General features: G+C 44.0%; 1 protein-coding gene across 6 annotated transcripts in view; it reads left to right on the forward strand.

Moving 5' to 3' along the window:
- LOC138755030 (gastrula zinc finger protein XlCGF8.2DB-like) overlaps positions 1–22721 on the forward strand; it is a 45169-nt gene that overhangs the window by 13538 nt on the left and 8910 nt on the right. For 2 of the 6 annotated variants that reach the window (XR_011352000.1, XR_011352001.1), the window contains exons 2-3: positions 945–2093; positions 15388–15707. Coding sequence is in view for 4 of the 6 variants with exons in the window: in XM_069920197.1 (XP_069776298.1) it covers positions 1478–2566 (1089 nt within the window). In the remaining 2 variants the exon portion in view is untranslated. Of the gene's footprint in view, positions 1–944; positions 5713–9473; positions 10634–15387; positions 15708–22721 lie in introns of those variants that run through there. The other 4 variants (XM_069920197.1, XM_069920196.1, XM_069920198.1 and 1 more) reach the window with 3 other exon arrangements.

The raw sequence follows: 22721 nt of genomic DNA on the forward strand, positions 1-22721 counted from the left end.
AAGACCATGAGGAGAGGGGAATACAGTTTGTGTCTAGTGGTGGGATCATGTGGTAGGTGCGGAAATGATGGAGAACGACGCAAGTGAACACAGGTGAGAGGGTAGAAGAGAAAAATCACTAAGGTGATGAGGGAAAGAGTAACTCTCTGGTAGGAGTGGGAATGCTGTCTGATTGGAGAAGGCTCAGACAGAATACAAGGTGTTCCTCCAATTTACAGGTGGCCTCTGTTTGGCACCTTCCCCCACCCCTAACTTTTTAGTCTGATTCCTGCCTATTTTTGCTTATACCTAAGCAAGTGCCCAGGCTGAAAATGTTGGTCATAAAAACACACAGAAATGCTGAGGAACTCAGCGGTCTTGCAGTGTCCATAGGAGGTAAAGATTATTACCATTGTTTCGGGCCTGAGCTCTTCAAGGAATAAGTTCCCCTTTATTTCCCATGGATGCTGCGTGACCTGCTGAGTTTATCCAGCAGGTTTGTGTTTAGCACTCACCCTCAGCGTCTGCAGACTTGTTTAACTCCATTGGTTCCACTCGCCAGTAGCACTCTCCCTGCGCCAACATCCACATTGTTGAGGGAACAGCTTCAGTTGGGGCTGAGATTAAAAAACAGACAATGAACTAAATTTAATTCCCAGACAATAAAACCCTCTGTAGAAGAACACAAAAGCTGCAGATGCTGGAACTTTGAGTGAACCATGGGAAGCCGCAGGGAGTTAGTGGGTCAGGTCACATCCTAGGCCAACGTTTCAGGTTGGGACCCTTTACAAAACTCTCATTACCTTTATGATTCAATGAACTTCTTGGCTCAATTAATGCCTACAAAGTCCCAACTTTCTGACTAAGGTGGGAATATAGCCAATAGCTGACAACAGAGACTAAAGTGACCTGTTCTACCTTGCTGCCTTTCTCTGAATAATGATGTAGATACACTTGTTTTGCAGGGTGATAAAAGCAGAGGAGTTGTGGATGGGAATCAAAGGCAACATTAGTGCCAGTCACATCAGTGAAGAAGAGATGGTTGTCTGTTTTATTTCTTTGTCTGAGATTACAAGCCACATTGTGACTGGCAAAGCAGTGAGAATCACACCCCCGAATAAGAGTATTAAGGACCACTGACTGCAATGAATTTTGGCCAGTTGCGCAGAGGTTCGGGGGAAACACAAGCACATCCTCTGAGAGGCTTTGATGAACAAAACTGGAGTGAAGCCAAATAATTTATTTTCCACATCGCTGAAAGAGTGAGAAAATATTTTCCTGTTAAAAGTGATCGATCGCTGTTGATGCTTGAAAATCAATTTTCTGTCCCAGACTAAAATTTTGCTTCATGATTAGCTGGATTTTACCTGGAGTAGTTGGATGAAACTGCAGTGAACACAGTGTTCTTTCCACTGATGAATTTGGCATCAAGAGCACATCCTAACGGAAGTTGGTCACTCAGCTGCTGTGTGTGAAGGAGTCCACTCTGCCTTCCGAAATGAGTGCCCACCAGCAGGCCCACACCGGGGAGCGGCCGATCACCTGTCCTGAGTGTGGGAAGGGCTTCACTCAGTTCTCTCATCTGAGGTCCCACCAGCGCATCCACACTGGTGAGAAGCCCTTCACCTGCCCCGAGTGTGGCAAGGGCTTCACCCACTCCTCTAACCTGAAGTCCCACCAGCGGATCCACACTGGGGAGAGGCCCTTCACCTGCCCTGAATGCAGCAAGGGGTTCAGTCAATCGTCAGCCTTGCTGAACCACAGGCAGGTTCACACTGGCGAATGGCCCTTCACCTGCCCTGAGTGCGGCAAGGGCTTCACCCAGGTCTTTCACTTGAATTCCCATCGGCGGATCCATACTGGAGAGAAGCCCTTCACCTGCCCTGAGTGCAGCAAGAGCTTCACCAACTACTCTAACTTGAAATCTCACCGGCGAATCCACACCAAGGAGAGGCCCTTCACCTGCCCTGAGTGCGGCAAGGGGTTCACCCAGTCCTCTAGCCTGAAGTCCCACCAGCGGATCCATGCCAAGGAAAGGCCCTTCACTTGCCCTGAGTGTGGCAAGGGGTTTAATCGATCATGGGATTTGCTGACCCACCGGCAGGTTCACACTGGTGAGTGCCCCTTCTCCTGCCCAGAGTGCGGCAAGGGATTCACTCAGTCCTCTAAACTGAAGTCCCATCGGCGGACCCATACTGGGGAGAGGCCCTTCACTTGCCCCGAGTGCGGCAAGGGCTTCATCCAATCCTCTCACCTTAAGTCCCACCAGCGAATCCACACCAGGGAAAGGCCCTTCACCTGCCCTGAGTGCAGCAAGGGCTTCACCAGCTCTTCAAGCCTGAAGACCCACCAGCGGATCCACACTGATGAGTGGCCCTTCTCCTGCCCTGAGTGCAACAAGGGCTTTGCCTACTCCTCCAGCCTGAAGACCCACCGGAGGATCCACACCGGGGAGAGGCCCTTCACCTGCCCTGACTGCAGCAAGGGGTTCACTCAGTTCTCTCACCTGAAGTCCCATCGGCAGATCCACACCAGCTGTAGCCCTTCACCTGCCCCGAATGCAGCAAGGGCTTCACCCAGTCCTTGAGCCTGAAGACCCACTGGCAGATCCTTACCAAAGGGAGGCCCTCCACCTGCCCTGAATATTACGAATTATTCACCCACTACTCTAGCCTTAGACCCAGCAGCCAATCCACATCGGGGGAGAGGTCCTTCCCCTGTAACGATTGTGATAAGGGCTTCACCCCACATCTCTAGCCTGATGTTCGCCGGTGGGTCCACACTGGTAAGAGGGCTTTCCTCTACTGAGTGCAGCTGAGGGTTTGCCAAGTTGTCCCACCTTATAATCCTCTGATGTCTCCTCACTGATGAGAGGCCCTTCACCTGTGCAGTGTGTGGGGAAGGATTTTCTCAGTCATCTGACACTGACCCACCAGCAGATTCATGCTGGGGGCAATGTTTAAACTTGTATGTTAAGTATTTGTGTGTTTATCTTTTTTAAAAACATAAATTTGGCGACATGGGTTCGAATGCGCTGCTGTTTGTAGGGAGTTTGTATGTTCTTCCTGTGACATATTTGGGTTTCCTCTGGGTGCTCCAGTTTCTTCCCACTCTCCAATAACGTACATGGATTGTAGGTTAATTGGGTGTGTTTGGGCAGCAAGGGCTCATGGGCCAAAAGGGCCTGTTACTGTGTTGTATCTCTAAAATTAATAGAAATGTATTTAAAAATTTGAAATGTCTGGAATTTCCTGCTGCACAGGATAGTGGAGGTCAGATGATTAGGTCTAATTAAGGTGAAGATAAAAATACATTTACAAGATTGTATGTGCATATATAGCTTATCTTCACATCTAACTTTGTATTTTTCACTTTGGTTCAAGTTCTTTTCAATAGAGCTTTCTTTGGGGAAAAATTATTAATTCTGTTTGTTCATATAAGGAGCTATATAAATATTTACAGTAGAAGTGTGAGAATTAAAATGTATTTTTGAGATGGTTGCAAATGTCTTGCAACCTTCAGAGTTGGAAAGTACGGGTGGGAGGGGTTTTTGTGTGTTTTTTTTTGGATTTGCAAGGTTATGTTTGTCTCATGGCTTACATATTTCATGTTGCAAAGTGGTTTCAAAGTGACGACTCTTTGTATGGTGACAGACACAGTTGGATTGTTTTCACAGCGTTAATATTAATTATGACTCACGATTAACCCAATTAGACATATCATTGAATATTAATGGTATGAATGGTCCAATTAAACACTGTAGGGCATTTGCTCATGTTAGGCATCTAAAGGCTGATATTGTTTTTCTTCAAGAAACCATATCAGGAATTCTGATAAGGAGAGGATCTATTCTAAATGGAGAGGACAGTGTTTCCATTCTTCTGATGCTAGAATCAGGGAGTTTCCATTTTAATTAAAACATTCTATTTGTCATTCGTTACACTTTATCAGTAATCAAGGTCGTTATATTATTCATACAGGTAAATTACATAATAAAATGGTTGTTTTTGCTAACATATATATCCACCCGAACCAATAAAGTTTTTGAAAGATTTTTTTTCAGCCCTACCTGATTTAAGTCAATATTCTCTGGTATTGAGGGAGGGGGGGTGGGAGGTGGTGGAGAGTAGATTTTAATTATTGGTTAAATACTGTTTTAGATAATTCTTCTTCTAAACCCGCTGTTCTAAGTAAATCTGCAGCTATAATTCACTCTTTTCCTAAAGAAATTTTGGTATTTCAGATGTTTGGCGGTTTTTATATCCTAATAGCAGAGAATATTTTTTTTCAAATGTGCATTACAACTATACTCTGATTTATTATTTTTTAATAGATAATCAATTGATTTCACTGACCAAATCATGTGAATGTCAAAGAATAGTGATATCTGATCATGGACCTGTTCTCTTGTCTTTGAACTTTCCTGACATTCCTGTTATGAGGCATTGGCATTTTAATTCCACTTTGCCCTCAGATAAAGATTTTTATGGAAGAATAGATTCAGTTTTTCTTCATAAATTAATTCTAACCGTTTCTAATCTAATTGTTTGGGATACTATGAAAGCATATATAAAAGGGCAAATTATTTCTTATACAGCTAATATAAAGAAGCCTAATAAGGAAGGATTAGATTTAATCAATCAGATTAAACTAATTGGCTTACAATTTTGTTACAAACCATTTACGAACGAGCATCAATAGGCAATGAACCAGACAGTGTTTAAATCTAAAATACCAATTTTATGTCTAACTCTTAAATTATAGTCTTAACTCTTAAACTATCCTTACCATTATATCTATCCTCAACTATGTGGAGTTTGTGTGTGTGTCCGTCCAGGCCAAAATCTAGAAAGTTAATTCAAAGTTTAGTCTTTCAAATTCAGTGTTGAAGTATAGGCCTTTGAAATTTGATGCCCAGAATTAATGTTGAACTAATGGGGAGAATGGAGTTGTGGCTGCTACAGACTCACGAATTCTCTTTGTGTTGCCTTTGAAGAAATGTCCATCCAACGAGCTGTAGTCATAACACTCCTGGTCCTTTTATAGGTGAGACTCAAACTGGGCGGCCTCCACAGGCTTCCAAGACCCTGGCACAGGTCTCTTCAAGTGATCTTTACTGTTAGTCCCACTCAAAATGAAGCACTCTGCTTCCCAAAAGACCCTCCTGGCACAGGTCAATCCACCGAAAAGGGCCAGTCATTCACAGAGCATGTTTTGCTCTGAATTCCACAGAATGGCCGGCCACGAGCTGTTTCAAAAAGCTGTTTTCTCTCCAGCGTCACAGTGGTTCTTCTTTGCAAAATCACAATGTCTTTGCAAATGTATTGAATCTGGAACAGACTGACAAGTTTTCCCTCTGTTCTTCCAATGTATCGAATTGTCACTGGGCTCTGACTTGTGTTGTGATAGTACTTGTCTGAAATATTAAATGCTAACTGTGACCATTCAGTTCCCACTGTCTATACAGGAACTCATAATACCTCCTTCCAACAAAGAAAAATTTGAGTTTTAAGAGTAAAAATGTTAAACTACAATCTACAACATTAACTAATACCTTCATTATTGTTATATAACAGAATACAGACAAATAACATTCTTTTAGAAGGGTATACATCTAATAAGTTTCATTTTGCTGTGAAACATTGCAAACTTAACATTGTGAAAGGCAATCAGCAATTACATTTTTTTCCTTTCATGCAAGTTATCATTAAATTCTATTCTTGCAGAATTAAACTCCAGTTTAATCATCTTTGATTTTTGTTTTTCATCTTACTTAAGAACACCAAGGGATTATGATCAGTATGTAGCGGCTGCTAACGGCAATTTACTGAAATGAGGTACGTTCACCCAACACGAGGGTGAACCAGTATCTAACTTCTATTGGAATCTCTCGTGCTGCTTTTAGGGGACGACCCACTTCCTGACTGGAAGTCTATGGGAGTGACATCAGTGCATTGTGGAGTCACTGCCTGCCCAGCGACGTGCAACCAGGAAGTGGTTACATCTCCCAGGCAATGTGTGTTGCCAAACGTGGGGTTCTCCTGAGAAGGGGAAGGGGCACGCATCATCTTGTACCAACTGACTGGTGTGGTGATTTGGCCCGTCTAACTGCATGGTCACTCAGACACCACTCCCTCCAGAATCGCTGCCTCCCTTTGAGCAAGTCACAGTACTGTCTAGGCAGGCTACCTCTGTGTCTGACATGGCGAGCCAGGACAAACTGGCCTGAGTTCATATGCACTGCCTTGAGGTGGTCAATGGTAAACGTGCTGCCACCTGCCAATGTCCTGGGTGAAAATGACACCATCGCGCTGTAAACACCTTGAATGGGCCTTTGTAGGGGCATTGCAGGGGTGTTCCTTGCTGTCCTCTGAATAAAAATGAAGTCAGTGGACTTTAGATCTGTAGAGATGTGGCAGGGTGGTGAGTTGTGTCGGGAAGGTGGCAAAGGTTTCAGCTTACCCATCTGTTCCCTCAAGCACTGGAGGACATCTGTGGCACTGGGTCATATGTGAGCAGGGTTATAACTTCTGACCAATGGGTAAAATGGTCAATTATTGTGAAGAAATACCGCATATCTTGTCTACATGCACTTGGTCAAACTGGTGTTGCACCAGGGCAAAACCCTGGAGCAGGGTTTTCGTGTGTCTGTGCACTCTGGTGTGCTGGCAATCCAAGCACGTCTTAGCCCATAGAGTTACATCGTGGTGGAGGCGTGTCACATGAACTTGTTCAGCAGGTGGACCATGGACCTTATGGAAGGATGTGACAGGCTATGAATTTGGTTGAACACCCACTGTTGCCAGGTAGGATGGGTGATGGTGGCCTGGTAGGCCTGGACGTCCGGATCCTCTGCTTGGCCTTTGGCCAGTTGAGCAACATGGAGTCCTGAGATAGCAGAGATGGCAGGTCTGGACGGAATGTCGGCTACAACTTTGGACTTGCCTGCAACATGGCAAATGTCCATAGTATACTCAGAAATGTAGGAGAGGTGTCGTTGCTTGCCGACAATGGGTCTGGGAACTTGCTGAGTGCATGAGTCAATGGCTTGCGGTCTGTAGGTGACAAAAGCCCTTCCTTCTAATGCACTAGAAATGTCGTATTGGCAGGTACAGGGCCAACAGCTCACGGTCGAACACACTGTATTTGAGTTCTGGTGTCGAGATGTTTGCTGAGTTGGCCAGGGGATTCACTATTAGGATGCACTATTCATTGACCCACTGCTCCAGCACCACGCCGACCGCTTCTGTCCGATGTGTCTGTTGTAACGGCTGGGGATGGGGGGGGGGGGGGGGAGGCGGTGGAGGAAGAATCAGGATGAATCAAAGATGTGACCTCCGCTAGTGCTGCTTTTGTTGCCTGGAATGTTTCAGTTGTTTCGTATGTCCACTGGAGCACCTTGTTGCTGAGTTTGATGAGGTCGAATAGGGGTTGCATGAAGGTGGCTGCTCCCAGGAGGAAATAATGATATGAGTTCACCATCCCTAGGAATTCCTGTAGACCTTTGATGGTGCTCAGCCTGGGGAATCACTGGATCGCTTCTATCTTATCTGGCAGCAGCATGGCCCCCTCACGGATTATAATTTGTTCAAGGAAATCAATTGTTTACAGGCTGAATTGGCACTTATCCAGGTTCACTGTGAGTCTGAACTCCTGTAACCTGTCGAATAGGTGAGTCGGGTGTGTCCTGTGCATGCTGGCAATGAGGATGTCATCCATATAGACAAAGATGAAATTGAGGTCCCTGCCAACCATGTCCATGAGATGCTGAAATGTCTGGGCTGCATTCTTTAATCTGAAAGGAATCTGGAGGAACTCGAAAAGGCCAAGAGGTGTAATAATGGCTGTTTTCTGGATGTCATTGGGATGCACTAGAATCTTATGGTACCCCTTGATGAGGTCCACCTTTGAGAAAATTCGGCAACCCTGGAGCCATGTAGCAAAGTTTTGGACGTTTGGGATGGGGTATCTATCTGGGACTGTGACATCATTGAGCTGTCTGTAGTCACTGCCGGAGTTCTTCTGGACCATGTGCAGTGGGGATGCCCAGGGGCTGTTTGAATGGCGGCTGATACCCAACTCCTCCATGGCAGCAAACTCGGTCTTGGCTGGAGAAGTTTGTCCTGCAGGAGGTGCCATGCCTGTGCAAACATTGGTGGTCTGGTGGTTTCGATGTGCTCCATGCCATGTGTTGGTTTAGTGGCATGGAAATTGGGCGGCAACAGTGAAGGATACTTGGCTAGTAAAAAGGCATATTCGTTGTGGTCTAGAGCGTGGATGCCCAATGGCAAAAAGGAACGTTGCTGTAGCATGAGGGGGTACGACGAACATGGTAGCATTGACCAAGTGGAATCTGTTCAGTTCTATCAGGAGCTTGTGTGTCCAGAGGAAATTGGCTCTGAGTAGGCTTGCCCAATGGACGCAATAGTACACTTACAATGGAAAACAGTTTCTGCAGCATGGATTGTGTCTAGACAGGTGCTGAAGCTTGGAATGGAGGAGCCATTGATTGTTGAAGGGGAAGGCCCTTGGGATTGTACTTGAGCTCAAAGTACATCAGTGGGATGAGGCTTATCTCTGCCCTCTTGTCGACTAGGAAATCCCTCCTTGTCTGCTAGTCCCTTAGGTAGAGTAGGCTTTTATGTGTGCCAATCACCAAGACCACTATCAGTGGCTGGCTATCACGTCACTACACTCAACTTGGCATTGGGGTACGAGCATGGAGGGACACACCGCCAGGCATTGCGGTCCCATCTGCAGTGGTAGAAACTAATCGCTCCATTTGTCTGAGCGCTCATTGCATTGCAGTTGGGGCTCATCTACTGCTGGTACAGGGGCTGAGCTGGAGCCGCTGATGGTGCAGATCATTTGTACATATATTGAGCTCTGCTGTAGGGTGTGGAAAAGTCTGTGTGTTTCCTTGGCTACCAGGCTTGGGGCACTGAAGTCCACGTCTGATATTGCCAAGGAAACATGCACCAGTAGCTCGGAGAGGAAGGGGGTCTTAAACAAGAAACAGTTTGAGCGGGCCTCTGCTAAAGTCATCATTTTGTGCATGTGCTCGGAAGGGTTTCTATCACCCAGGCCTTTCATATTCACGCTCGTGTTGGCTGAGTTCCAGGGAATAGAGGAGGAAATGCTAGAATTGCTGGTACTTGTGCTCCATTGGAGGATACTTTGGCTGTTGTAGCACGCCCAAGGTGCTGACGATGTACCTTTGAGACGATGCCTCTGTCCTGGAACTGTGACTTGGCCAGTTGTAACCAATTCCTGTACTGGTTGGCCCAGAAGAGCAGCAAATGCATGCCCACAGCATTGGTCATAGTCATTTTGACTGTAGCAGTGCATTTTTTCGCATTCAAGGTGGGTTTGAAAGATATTGGAACCTTCGGGGTCACTACTGTAGCGGCTGCTAACGGCAGTGCTACTGAAATGAATCAACATGAGGATGAACCAGTAACTGATTATATTTGAATCTTTCATGCTGCTTTTAGGGGATGACCCACTTCCTGGCCGGGACATGCTGGTCTATGGGACTGATGTCAGCGCATTGTGGGGTCACTGCTTGCCCAGCAACACTCATCCAGGATTTGGTGACATCTCCCAGGCAATGTGTGCTGCCAAATGCGGACTTCTCATGAGAAGGGAAGGGGGAGCCCATGCCATCTTGTAACAACCGACTGAGGCAGCAATTCAGCCCATTTAACTGCACGGTTGCTCGACCCTCTGCAAGTATACACAATAATTGGTCCCTGAGCTATGCAGTTATAAACATCAAAGTGCTACAAAGTCAGTACAAGGGACAATAGTTCTTTCTGTATGGTAGAATAATTTTTTTAATGTTCATTGAATTCCTTGGAAAAGTAAGCCACTGGATGATCAATACCATCACAATCATTCTTTTGGAATAACACTGCTCCCACAGCTTCTTCACTTGCATCCACAACTAAAGAAAATGGTTTGTCCAAATCAGGAGATTTTAAAACAAGGCTATGGCGCAATATCTCATTTGAATTTTCTAAAACTTTCTGACAAGATTTTGTCCACACAAATTTCTCCACCTTCTTCAGAAGATTGGTTAAAGGAAGAGCAAATTCTGCAAAATTCTTGCAAATCTTTCAAAAATATCCTGCCATTCCTAAAAATCTCACTGCTTGCCATTGGGAATAGAGAATTTAGAAATCGCCTGCACTTTCACTTGAATAGGTGCAATTTTGCCCCGACCAACTATATGTCCTAGTTATGTCACAGTACCATGTTCATATTTACTTTTAGCAAAGTGAACTTAACTTTAGTTAAGTTTGCTTCAGATAATCTTGCAAACAATTTCTCCAATTCCATCAGATATTCTTCCCATGTGCTACTTTTTGTGACTAAGTTGTCAATATATAAGCATCTGTATGTTTTAAACCTTGGATTACGGAGTTTATCATGCTTTGGAAAGCAGCTGGGGCATTTTTCATGCCAAAAGGTAGCACATTGTATTGGTACATGGCTGACGGTGTCACAAATGCAGAAACATCCCTTCCTCTTTTGGGTAGTGGCAAACACCAGTAACCCTTCAGCAGATCCACCTTACTAAGAAATTTAGCTTTCTCAGTTTTATCAATAAAATAATCAGTTCTAGGACTGCGATAGCATGTTTTGGTTACCACATTAACCTTTCTGTCATCTGAACAGAATCTGTGTTTTAGGTACCAGAACACAAGGAGAACTCCAATTTGAGTTCGAAGGTCTTATAATTTTCCTACATGTATTCCAACTCCTGATCCATCATCATACTCTTTTCAATGTTTATTCAATAGGGGTATTGTTTTATGGGACTCGCTTCTCCTACATCCACATCAATGACAAATCATTGAGATTCTTTGAGGCACATCTGGAAACTAATTTTTAAATTTTAGAAGTAGCTCTTTCAATTGCTCCTTTTCCTGGGCTGTAGATGATTTAATTTTATCATCCAGATTCTGCAAAATGGTTGAATTAGACAGCCAAACTGGAACAATGTTTTGTTTAAAGGGACTCTCATAAGAGTCAGCTTGTACTGTCTCATAATCTTTAATCTTGTCCACAACCAAGACCTCTGCAGAAGGTTGTTCTTTACTAACACCTGAATTCTCAAAATATATAGCTTCAACATATTTATGTGACAAATTTGTGTTTTGCATCTCCAATCAGGTGTTTTATCGACTTCATTAGTCTTTCTTATCATACCAGGTTTTCATCTTTCCTCGAGCCACCTTCAAATTCTCGTCAGTCAATTTCAAGACGTTCTGCAACTGGTCTTTGAACTTACAAACATAATCCAATAAATTTAACTGCACATTCTCATTAACCCATTGGTTTTTTTTTGACAACATTAAAGGTCCTCTAACCAGCTCAAAAGGACCAAAGCCTATTGATACCTGTATAGGTTCTGTTACTTCAAACAGAAGCAAATGGACACCCTCATCCTAATCTTTCTCGTGATCATAAGATGGCAGTGTTGAAATACATTAGTGGCACAGAAGTGTCTGCAGCACCTATCCTTGACCACATTTGCTGCAAGAAATTAGGTATTTGGAACCATGTACAACTTTCAATTGGAGGAAAGGGGACATGTGGAACTCACCAGACGGAGGTATGGAGCTTCAGACCTGGCTGAGTGGAGGAAGCCAAGCTGCCGTGATGCTGGAGGTGGTGGCTCTTTGGCTCTCTGATAGCATTTTCAGGTGTCTAATATAGGGCTGAGTGGAAAGACAGAGGGTTGTGGAGTTGTGCCGGGCATGGAGGCTGGGAGAGATGCACCTAGTATAATATGGAGGACTTGAGACTGTGATGTCTGAGCCTCGCGGGAAGGATGGTGCAGGAGGGCTTGGGACATGGGAACATGAATGGGCGGCAATTAGTTTCCTGGCCGCTGGTGAACTTAACATCTGTGAGGGGTAGGATGCCCATTGCAGGCTCTCAGGTTCGGGGAATGTTCTTCACCTCCCAAACCTTGGATTAAATTTATTTTACCCGTGGAAATCTCATCACCAAACTACCAAACACTGTTCAACACAAGTGATTGGGCTGCCCCAGTACCTCGAAGTGTGTTCAGAGGCACTTGTGAGCCTCTTCCTTCACTGAAACCAAACCCTTTGACACAAAATATTTAAACATCCTAATGTCAACAGATCTGAAACTTTCTTTGTTTTCAGATCTCATCTTTTTGGATACAGGTGTCTGGCACTGCCTGTTCCATTCTCTTCAGTTTATAATAATTTGCCATCACCTAACCAAGTTTTCTACAATAATGTCAAAGGGGACCATAAGGTTTTTCCCTTCATCTTTAGTTCTCACATTATTTACTGATTTATTTTCAAATTTACTGGGATGAACCACATTAACCTTTTGAAATGTTTTATTGGTATAAACTTAACCTTGTGGGTCAGAGCATACTCACCAGCTAACTTAGCAGATTCTTGCCAAGCTTCTACTTCTCTTTCATCAACATATAATTTTATATCATTAGGAACACATCTTATGATTTCTTCAACGAACATCAGTTCTCTTCATTTGTTGTAATCATTCTTTATTTCTTTTGATATGCATCATCGGTCAAAGCACATAAAATCTATATAAGCTTGATTCATCTCAAAGTCCTGAATTTTTGTCTGTAAGCTTCAGGAACCAATTTCTAAGCTTTAAGCACAGCATTCTTTACTATCTCATAATTACCAGCTTGTTCTGTAGTAAGGGCTGAGTCAGCCTTCTCTGCTTTCCCTTTAATTACACTTTGTAACATGATGGACCACTGATCTTATGACCATTTGAACTTTTAGCTATGTTTTCAAAATGTTGAATATATTTATCAATTTCACCTTCATCAAACAGAGGAACTAACCTCACCTCTCTACTGGCTATAAACTTCTCAATAGAACTTTGTATCTGCTCCGCCTCGAACATTCTGCCTCCCTTTTCCCTCTGCCGCATATCATATTTGCCTCTCTGCGTCCTTTAACTCTATTTTTAAAACTCAAACTGTCTTTGCCTTTCTTTTTCCTGTGCCTCAATTTTTAAAAAACTCAAACCTTTCTAACATAAGCTGCTGCTTAATGGATTTAATCTTGGGAAATTTCTCTGCCTCTTCAAACTTTCCCTCTTCTACACATCTCTCATCGTGGCGGGGCAGCCGCAGGAATATGGCACTGTCGGGGGTATCACAGTGCCTCATGGCTCAGGCCACAGCACACACCTCGGGCACATGGGGTGGAGCTCACACTGCCCTTAAAGGGTGCGTGTGAAGTTCAAATAAATCAGTTCAACTGAAACCCCTCAGCGTCCTGTGGTGTTTTTCAGAGTTTGTAGCTGCCGCTGCATTGATAACCCCAGTGAGGCAGTAAAACTTCCCCCTTCTTGACACATCACTCATGCACTTGGTTCAGGCAAGTCGAGGTGCAGTTTCACCTCAGACAAATCATTTCAGACTCCACAATGTTTTTCCACATCGTGAGTGCCCTCGACCAAGAAATTTCTGCTAGGGTGGATGACCGGATCCATGACCCACCGGAGGAGGGTAAATATCTCGCCCTCAAAAACCTCCTCCTCAGCACCTTCAGCCTCTCCCATCGACAGCATGCTGCCAGGCTCCTGCACCTGGTCGGCTTGGGTGACAGAACCCCGTCCGCCCTCATGGATGAGATGCTCGCACTGGCAGAGGGCCACAGACCCTGTCTGATGTTTGAGCAAGCCTTCCTTGAGCAGATATCAGAAGACATCCAACTCTTGCTGGAGGATGAGGACTTCTCAGATCCACGGAAAGTTGCAGCCCATGCTGATGTACTCTGGCAGGTGAAATGAGAAAATGAGGCTACCCTCAGGTCACCAGCCCTGGATTCAGCCAACTGTAGGCACCCCTCCCCCCAAGCACAAACCACACCACCTGGTGCTTCTACCATCAATGCTGGGGCGCTCAAACCCGCAGTACAGACATCCCTGCTCGTTTCAGGGAAATGACCCGCTGAGTGTGCTTCCCCTGACTGCCCTTGAGATGTGCATCCGAGGATGAGGCCCCATGCTACAAGCAGCCAATGGATTCATGATCAAGATCTTTGGCATGCGCAGCATCCAGATTCAGCTTGCCAAAGACAAATTTCGCTGGAGGTTTGTGCTGGCCATGGATATGATGCTCCTGGGAGCTGACTTCCTCTGAGCACACAGCTTGTTGGTTGACATAAAAGGCAAATGTTTAGTGCATGCCCGCACTTTTCAAACCATCTGCCTTGATTCCATAAGCATGTGCATCATGGGGATAGCTACCATCAGCAGTCCCAAAGGCTAATATACCCGCATACTTAACGAATTCCCCACCATCTTGTAGCCTTCTTTCACCTCCACCATGCCCCAAAGCGGCGTCCACCACCATATCTCGACCCAGGCCTCCCCCACGCTAAAGCTGCAATTGGCAAAGGAGGAATTCTCCTGACTACAAGAGCTGGGGATCGTCCGCAGGTCGGATAGCCCTTGGGCATCCCCCCTCCACATGGTCCTGAAGGCTTCCATGGGTTGGCACCCATGCAGAGACCTCCACCATTTAAATGTGACCATGCTGAACTGATACCCCATCCTGTACGTACAAGACTTTTCGGCCAACTCGCATGGTGCCAAAATTTTCTCGAAGGTTGATCTGGTACAGGGTTACCATCAAATGTTGGCCCAACTCAAATGACGGGGTTGGCTGCCCAAGCGACAAAGTGCGTAAGCTGGTTCTGGGTGGGAGGGTTGTGTGGCAACGCATATCTCTTGTGGTGAACCAGCCCCCACTTGTATCACCACACTGGTGGGGCAGCCACAGGAAGATGGTGTCGTTGAAGGTAACTTGGTGCATCGTGGCTCAGGCCTCAGCGCATGCTTCGGGGCAATGTCGACATCACCACCCGCGTGGGGTGGAACTCACACTGCTTTTAAAGGGTGCACATTAAGTTTAAATAAAGTTTGTAGCTGCCGCTACATTTTATTGATTACAAAGCTGCAAATTCCGTGCTGCCTTCTGTAGCACATCAATATAGGTTACCCAATTCGGTTAAGCATCAATTAGCTCCAAAGGTGGTAAAATCCCAGAAGATAAGCCCCCAATTTTGTTTCAAACTGCAATTTATCTCCCAAAATCATATCTATAATTAAATATCTATCCCCATCTATGTGCAGGTATCTAGTGCAAACGTGTGTGTGTGTGTGTGTGTGTGAGAGAGAGAGAGAGAGAGAGAGACCAACGCCATTACTGTCCAGCCAGAAATTAGAAAGTTACCTCAAAATTACTTTCAAATTCAGTATTGAAGTGTAGGCCGTTGAAATTTGATGTCCAGAATTATTGTTGAACTGATGGGAAGATGTTGTGGCTGCTATAAAATCACAAATTCTTCTTGCATTGCCTTGTCATTTCAGCCCACGAGTCTGTGCCACCAATTAACCTACACCCCAGAAGTGTACACATGGGTGTAAATGAACTGTTACCATGCTCTATGTCTAAATTAAAAGGATGGCCATTCCGGGTGTAGAACATTGTTGTAGCTGCCAACGCCATATCGACAGGATGCAGAGTTGTGTGGAAAAGTGACAGATGGAATTCAGTCAAGATCAGTGTGAGGTGATCCATTTGGAAAGGTCAAACTTGAAGGCTTGAATCTTAACAGTGTTGCACAGTTAAGAAGGGTTATGGTATGCTGGTCTTCACGAGTCGGGGGATTGAGTTCAAGAATCATGAGGTAATGTTGCAGTTCTGGAAAACTCTGGATAGACCACATGTAATATTTTCACTCATCCCTCTCCACCTATTGCTCTCCCCCTCGTGGCAGCAGGAGGTGCAACACTTGCGCCTACACTGCCTCCCTCACTATGGTCCAGGGCCCCAAACAGGCCTTTCAAGTGAAGCAACATTTCACTTGTATATCCACCAGACTTATTTACTGCATCCAATACTCCCTTTGTGGTTTTTTTCTACAATGGAGAGACTGGTCATAGATTGAGAGATCGCTTTGCTTAGCACCTCCTCTCCATCCACAACCACCGTGATCTCCCAATTGCCAACCATTTCATTTCTGAATCACACTCGCAGGCTTGCATGCCTGTCCATGGCCTTTTGTACTATCCAACCTTGACCACCCCACATTGGAAGAGCAAAACCTTAGCTTCTGTCTGTGCACTCCCCAGCCAGATGGTATTAATATTGACTTCTCTGCTTTCTGCTAAACTTGCTTGCCTTTTCTATCCCCTTCCCCTTTCATGTCTTTCCAGTTATCCCCTCCCTTCCTCTTACTCACATAGCCATTTCTCCTTCCCCTCATTACTGCTGTAACCTTCCCTCCCCTTGTCCACCTGCCATCTCTTGCCTTTGTCAAACCCCTTCCTCCCTATTTGTTCAGACACCTGGCGACATTCTCTCATACCTTGATGAAGGGCTCAAGCCCCAAACATCGGTTATATATTTTAAATTTTGCTCCAGCATTTTGTGATGTTACCTGGAATATGGAGTTCAATTCTCGTCCTTTCCTTACAAGAAAGATGTCGAAGCTGCGTGCAGAGTAGATTTTGCAGGATGTTGCCTAGAATGGAGAACATATCTTTAGAGGAAAGGTTGCCAGAACCAGGGCTTTTGTTTATGGAACAGAGAGGGATGAGAGGTGTCTTAATAAAGGTATACAAGATTATAAGAGGCAGAGCTGGGGTGGACAGCCAGCACCTTTTTCATGGGGTGAGATGAGCAAACACCAGAGGATAAGGTTCGGAGAGGAATATTTAGGGGAGATGTCAGGGGTAAGATTTTTTTTTAGAACAGAGAGACCCAGGGGAATGGAGACATAGTTCTCTGAAAGTGGCCACTTGGGTGGACAGGGTGGTGAGATGGGTGTTTGGAAATGTGGGCATTCATTGGGCAGGCTGTTGAGTTCAAAGATTGGGACCCCCTGATACAGCTGCTGGCATGACCGCACTTAAGATATTGTGCAGAGTTCCGGTTGCCCAGCTGTAGGAAGGACATCAATAGGTTGATGGGGTGTAGAGGAGATTCTGGGACTGGAGGGCTTAGGTTACAGGGAGTCTGGGTTCTATCTTGGCTTGTTATACCAAATCCAGTAAGGCCCTTGATGGTCTCTCCCCTCCCCCCACTACTTTCACTATGTTTGAAAGTGTACCCATAAACCATCGAATAGCACCTGGTGGCTGAACAAACTCATGCACTAGTGTGTTGCGATTAGTGCAGTGCCTTTACACCCAGTGACTGTGTTACTAGTGCAGAGGACCCATAAACCCAGCAGCAATAGATATTCACCAAGACAATTGGTGACTTAAACAAAAGTTGCTTTTAATTATCTTTAAACATGAAAACAGAATCACACTTTAATTTATCACTATTGACTTAACTAACCTAACTTAACCCCCTTCTAATTCTTAGCGCACATGTATGCAATGTGTGTGTAAGTTCAGAAAAGTTCTTTGATTCACAGTCCAATCTCACTTCTCATTCCTTCAAATTGATTGATTGCAGGCAATTCTATACTGTGCACAAAATTTAACATAATGTTCACCAGGTTTTGGTGCTTGAAAGGTAAATGGTTACCGCTCAGGAAGGTTCTTGTCGGTTTTCAGAGATAGATTTGTTGTAGGCTGGACACCCACAACTGATTCCTTTTTAATCAGTATTTTGCCTAAGAAACATGCCCCCTCAGGGTTTTCCAGATGATAACCTCTTTGCATGAACCACAAGGGCTTTGACCAGGCTGAACCAAGAACTCACAACCCATCTTCAAAATGGGGTTTTTCACAAGCTTTTCAGCTTGTCCTTTTCCAGTCCCAGCTGCTGCTGCTGACTGTAAAACTGTAGAGTTGATCTCTGTGTGTGCGTGTGTCTCTCTCGCTCTTTCTCACAGATAGAAAGCCTCTTTGACTCTCTCTGCTTGCAATACCACATGACCCTCTTTGAAGAGCAAGTTAACCTCCAGAAAATTTGTGGCTCTGACATGTTCTTTCACCTGTTGGCTTTTTGTAAACAATAATTCATTAGTGAAGTCACTTGGGTACTCCCAAAAGCTTTTGCAAAGGCTGTTAGCCCTGACATATCTAGCACAAGCAGAGCTGCTGTATTTTAAGTAAGATCTGTTTTAAAGTGTTTGTATGTGACCTACACTACAAATCCTGCCCCAATTTATCTCCTAAAAACATATCAATATTCTGTCACAACTGGTTTGAATCCTGCTCTGTCTGTAAGGAGTTTGTACAATCTGTTCATGTCCGCATGGGTTTCTCCGAGGGTTTGGTTTCCTCCAACCATTCAAAATGTACCGGGAGTGTAGGTTTAATTGGGTGTAATTTTGATGCCCTGGACCCGTCAGTCAAAATGGCCTGTTACTGTGGTGTATGTCTAACAAAATTATGAGGCTCCTCTTGATCTCAGTCTGAAGTGGCCACCATGAGTCTAGGTTCTCTGGTGCTTGACTGTACTTCAGTGAAGATGCCAGTCCCACCCCAACCATGTGAAGCATTTAACCATATGACCATGTAACAATTTACTGTATGGAAACAGACCATATCGGCCCTTCTAGTCCACAATGATTTACATTAAACTCCAACCCCCTATCATCCATGTACTCAACTAGCCTCCTCTTAAATGACAGAATTCAGAATTCACCTTGCCGGAACTACTTCTTCTGGAAGATCATTCCACTCAGCTACCAATCTCTGAGTGAAGAAGCATCCTTTTATATTACTCCTAAAGTTTTGCCCCCTAATCCTTAACTTATGACCCCTTGTACCAATCTCCCCTACCCTCAGGGGAAAGAACCTATTCACATCTACTCTATCTATGCCCTTCATAATTTTAAATATCTCTATCAAATCTCCTCTCAACCTTCTAGGCTCCAATGAATAAAGTCACAGTCTACTCAGTCTTTCTCCATATTCAGGATGCTGCAGTCCAGGCAATATTTTTGTAAATCTTCTTTGCATCCTCGCTACCTTATTTATATCCTTCCTATAACTTGGAGACCAGAACTGCACACAATACTCCAAACTTGGCCTCTCCAAAGCCTTAGAGTCTCAACATCACCTCCCAGCTCCTATATTCTATGATTTATAAAGGCCAGCATACCAAAAGTCTTTTTCACCATCCTATCCACATGGGAATCCACCTTCATGGAATGCTGAACCGTTATTCCAAGATCCCTCTGTTCCTCAGCATTCCTCAATGCCCACCCCTTCACTGCAAACGTCCTATTTTGGTTATTTTTCCCAAAATAAAGCACCTCACACTTATCTACATTAAACTCCATCTGCCACCTTTCAGCCCACTTTTCCAAACAGTCTGAATCCCTCTGTAGTCCATGTAAACTCTCTTCACTATCCACAACCCCTCCTATTTTTGTATCGTCTGCATATTTACTCATCCAATTTGCCACCCCATCATCCAAATCATTAATATAAATGATGAACAACAAAGGTCCCAACGCTGAACCCTGAGGCACTTCATTCGTCACCGGCCTCCATCCCAAGAGACAGTTGTCCACCATGACTCTCTGGTGCCTAACTTCCAGCCACATCTGAACCCATCTGACTCTCTCTATATTAATCTCTAGAGATTGAACATTCTTCACTAAACTTCCATGCGGAATCTTATCGAAAGCCTTACTAAAATCCAAATAGACCACATAATCTGCTCTACCTTCATCAACCTGTATGGTCAACTCTTCAAAAAATTTAACAAGATTGGTCATGCAAGACTTTCCCCTCACAACCCCATGTTGGATGTCCCTGATCAACCCCTGCCTATCCAGATACTTATGCATATTATCCCTAAGAATTCCTTCCATTAGTTTCCCCACCACTGATGTCAAACTTACTGGCCCATAGTTTCTTGGCCTACACCTTGTACCCTTTTTAAACTGCAGAACCATGTTTGCCACTCGCCATTCCCTTTTTACTAATCCCTATCTTTTCCATAACTAACCCTTTTTCCTCATTTATCTTACACAATTCAATAGCTCTTTCCTTCGTGAACACCGATGAGAAGAATGTAATCAATATCTCCCCCATCTCATATGGTTCCTCACACATTCCTCCGCTCTGATTTTCCAGTGGACCTATTCTATCCTTAACTTTCCTTTTGCTATTCTCATATTTGTAAAAAGCCTTTGGATTTTCCTTCACCCTATTTTCTATAGCCTCCTTGTACCTTTTTGCCTTTCTAATTTCTCTCTTAAGGTTCTTTCTACAATCTATGTATCATATCCATACATCTCATCAATCCTTTGCTTCTTGTATTTAATGTAGGCCTCCTTCTTATCCTGAACCATCTTCCTAATCTCTCTAAAAACCCATGGCTACATTGAACATTTGGCCTTGCCTTTTGTCTGACAGGAACATAAAGGTTCTGCACTCTAAAAATCTCACCTTTAAATGCTCCCCAATTCTCCTCAATGTCCTTTCCAGAAAAAAAGATCATCCCAAATTACTCCCTGCAAATCCCTTCTCATCTCCTCATCCCCCTACTCAAAGACCTTCATCTTCTGACCAGACCTATCCCTTTTTATAATTAAGCTGAAACTAATAGTGCTATGATCACTGGATCCAAAGTGCTCCCCAATGCACATCTCCGTCACCTGCCCTATTTCATTCCCCAACAGTAGATCTAATACTGCTCCCTTTCTAGTGGGTACTTCAACATATTGATGCCAAAAGCAATCTTGCGCACATTTTACAAGCTCTAAGCCATCCAGCCCACTCACTGACTGCGTCTTCCAATCTATGTGAGGAAAATTAAAATCCCCTGTGCTTACTGCACATCTCAGCTATTTCCCTACTCATTTGCTATTCTAGTTTCTTCTCCCCATTTGGTGGTCTATAAAACACTCCTATAATCATAACCTCACCTCTTTTCTTAATTCCACCCACACCGCCTCCCTTGATGAGCCCTCCAATCTATCACACCTAAAGCAGCGAAATCCCGGAATATTTAACTGCCAGTCACAACCCTCCTTCAACCACGTCTCACTAATTGCCACCACCTTTAGCTCATCCACCTTCCTTACAACCCTCCTTGCATTGAAGTAAATGCATCGCAGAGACTTCCCACATCTTACCTTTTGCCTAAGCCCCTCTCTGCCATCCACACAACCATTTGTTGCTATTCTCACTTCCCCATCATAGCATCTATCCCTTTCCTCCTCAATCAATTGCTGCTCCATCCCCAAATTTTGTGAGTAAGCCTTTTCCCTTTGCCTACAATATCTCTCTCTGCTGTTTCCCCCAACCATACTAGTTTAAAGCCCCCTAGTAGCCCTATCAAACATCCCTCCCAGGAAACTGGTCCCTCTGGGATTCAGATGTAACCTGTCCTTACGGTACATGTCCCACCTCCCCCCAAAAAAGGTCCCAGTTATATAATAATTTGAATCCCTGACTTCTATTCCACCCCTTTAGCCATGCATTCAGTCTCCACCTGATTCTATTTCTGCCCTCACTATCACATCGCACAGGAAGTAATCTAGAGATTACTCCCTTTATGGTCCTTCTTCTGAGCTCCATACTGAACTCCCTATATTCATCGTTTAGGACCACTTCCTCCTTCCTCCCTATGTTGTTGGTACCAACATGTACCATGACATCTGGTTCCTTACCTTCCCCTTCAGGATGTCTTGGACATGCATTGTAATATCCCGGACCCTGGCACAAAGGAGGCAAACCATCATCCGGTTTTCTTTATCATGTCCGCAAAAACCTCTATCCGTTCACCTGACCATCGAATCCCCTATAACTATCGCCCTCCTCTTTGGTTCCCTACCCTTCTGGGTTACAGAGGCTTGCCCTGAGCCAGAGGTATAGCCACTACTGCCTTTTACATTACATCCCTGTAATGCCAGCACCAATTTCCAGGGGCCTGTGCTGAGATGGCGCTGGACCCCCTCCACAACTGGACAAAGCCCACAGGCTGTTTCAGAAAGGCCAAATCGGAAGTGATTTACAATATGGTCTAAAAGAGATTAAAACAGTTCTTTGCTTTTTTAAAAAACTTTATTTAATATTTTCAAAACAAGAACTTTTACAAAGTCCATAATATAAAAATGAAAACTACAGCTATCCCACCCCCTTCCACTCACCCTCATCAAACTCCACAAGGGAAGCATTAAGAAAATTTTAAAAATACAGACAGCAGTTTAAGATATTACTAAATTCATACATTTCAAATAAGGTGACCACATCTTAACAAAAAGTCATAATTATCATGCAAGTTATATGTTATTTTCTCCATATAAATACAGGACCTCAACTCATTATGCCAACAATTTACATTTATCTCAACTTTGTCTTTCCAAAAAATCGTGCTACAGCCAATGCTAAATGAAAAAATGCTGACTGAAACTTATCTAACCTCAAATCCATAAATGGAGCAGTATAACCCAACATTTTTTTTTAGATCTAACAAAAATTGGATTTTAAACAAATTTTGAAATTCCCTAATTTTATGCCAAAATGATTGAACTTTATCACAAAGCCAAAGTGAATGTAAAAATGTTCCTACACATAATCCACATCTAAAACACAATTCTGAATTACTAAATCCATATTTTTTCAATTTCTCAGGGGTTAGATATAACTGATGCAGAAAATTATAATTAATCATACTATATCTTACATCAAGCAATTTAGTCACACTATCAAAACACATTGTCCCCCAATCGGCCTGATTAATATCACAAATTAAATCATTTTCCCATTTAATCCTAGATTTA

Source organism: Narcine bancroftii, chromosome 2 (genome assembly GCF_036971445.1).
Source record: "Narcine bancroftii isolate sNarBan1 chromosome 2, sNarBan1.hap1, whole genome shotgun sequence".
Lineage (NCBI taxonomy): Eukaryota > Metazoa > Chordata > Chondrichthyes > Torpediniformes > Narcinidae > Narcine > Narcine bancroftii.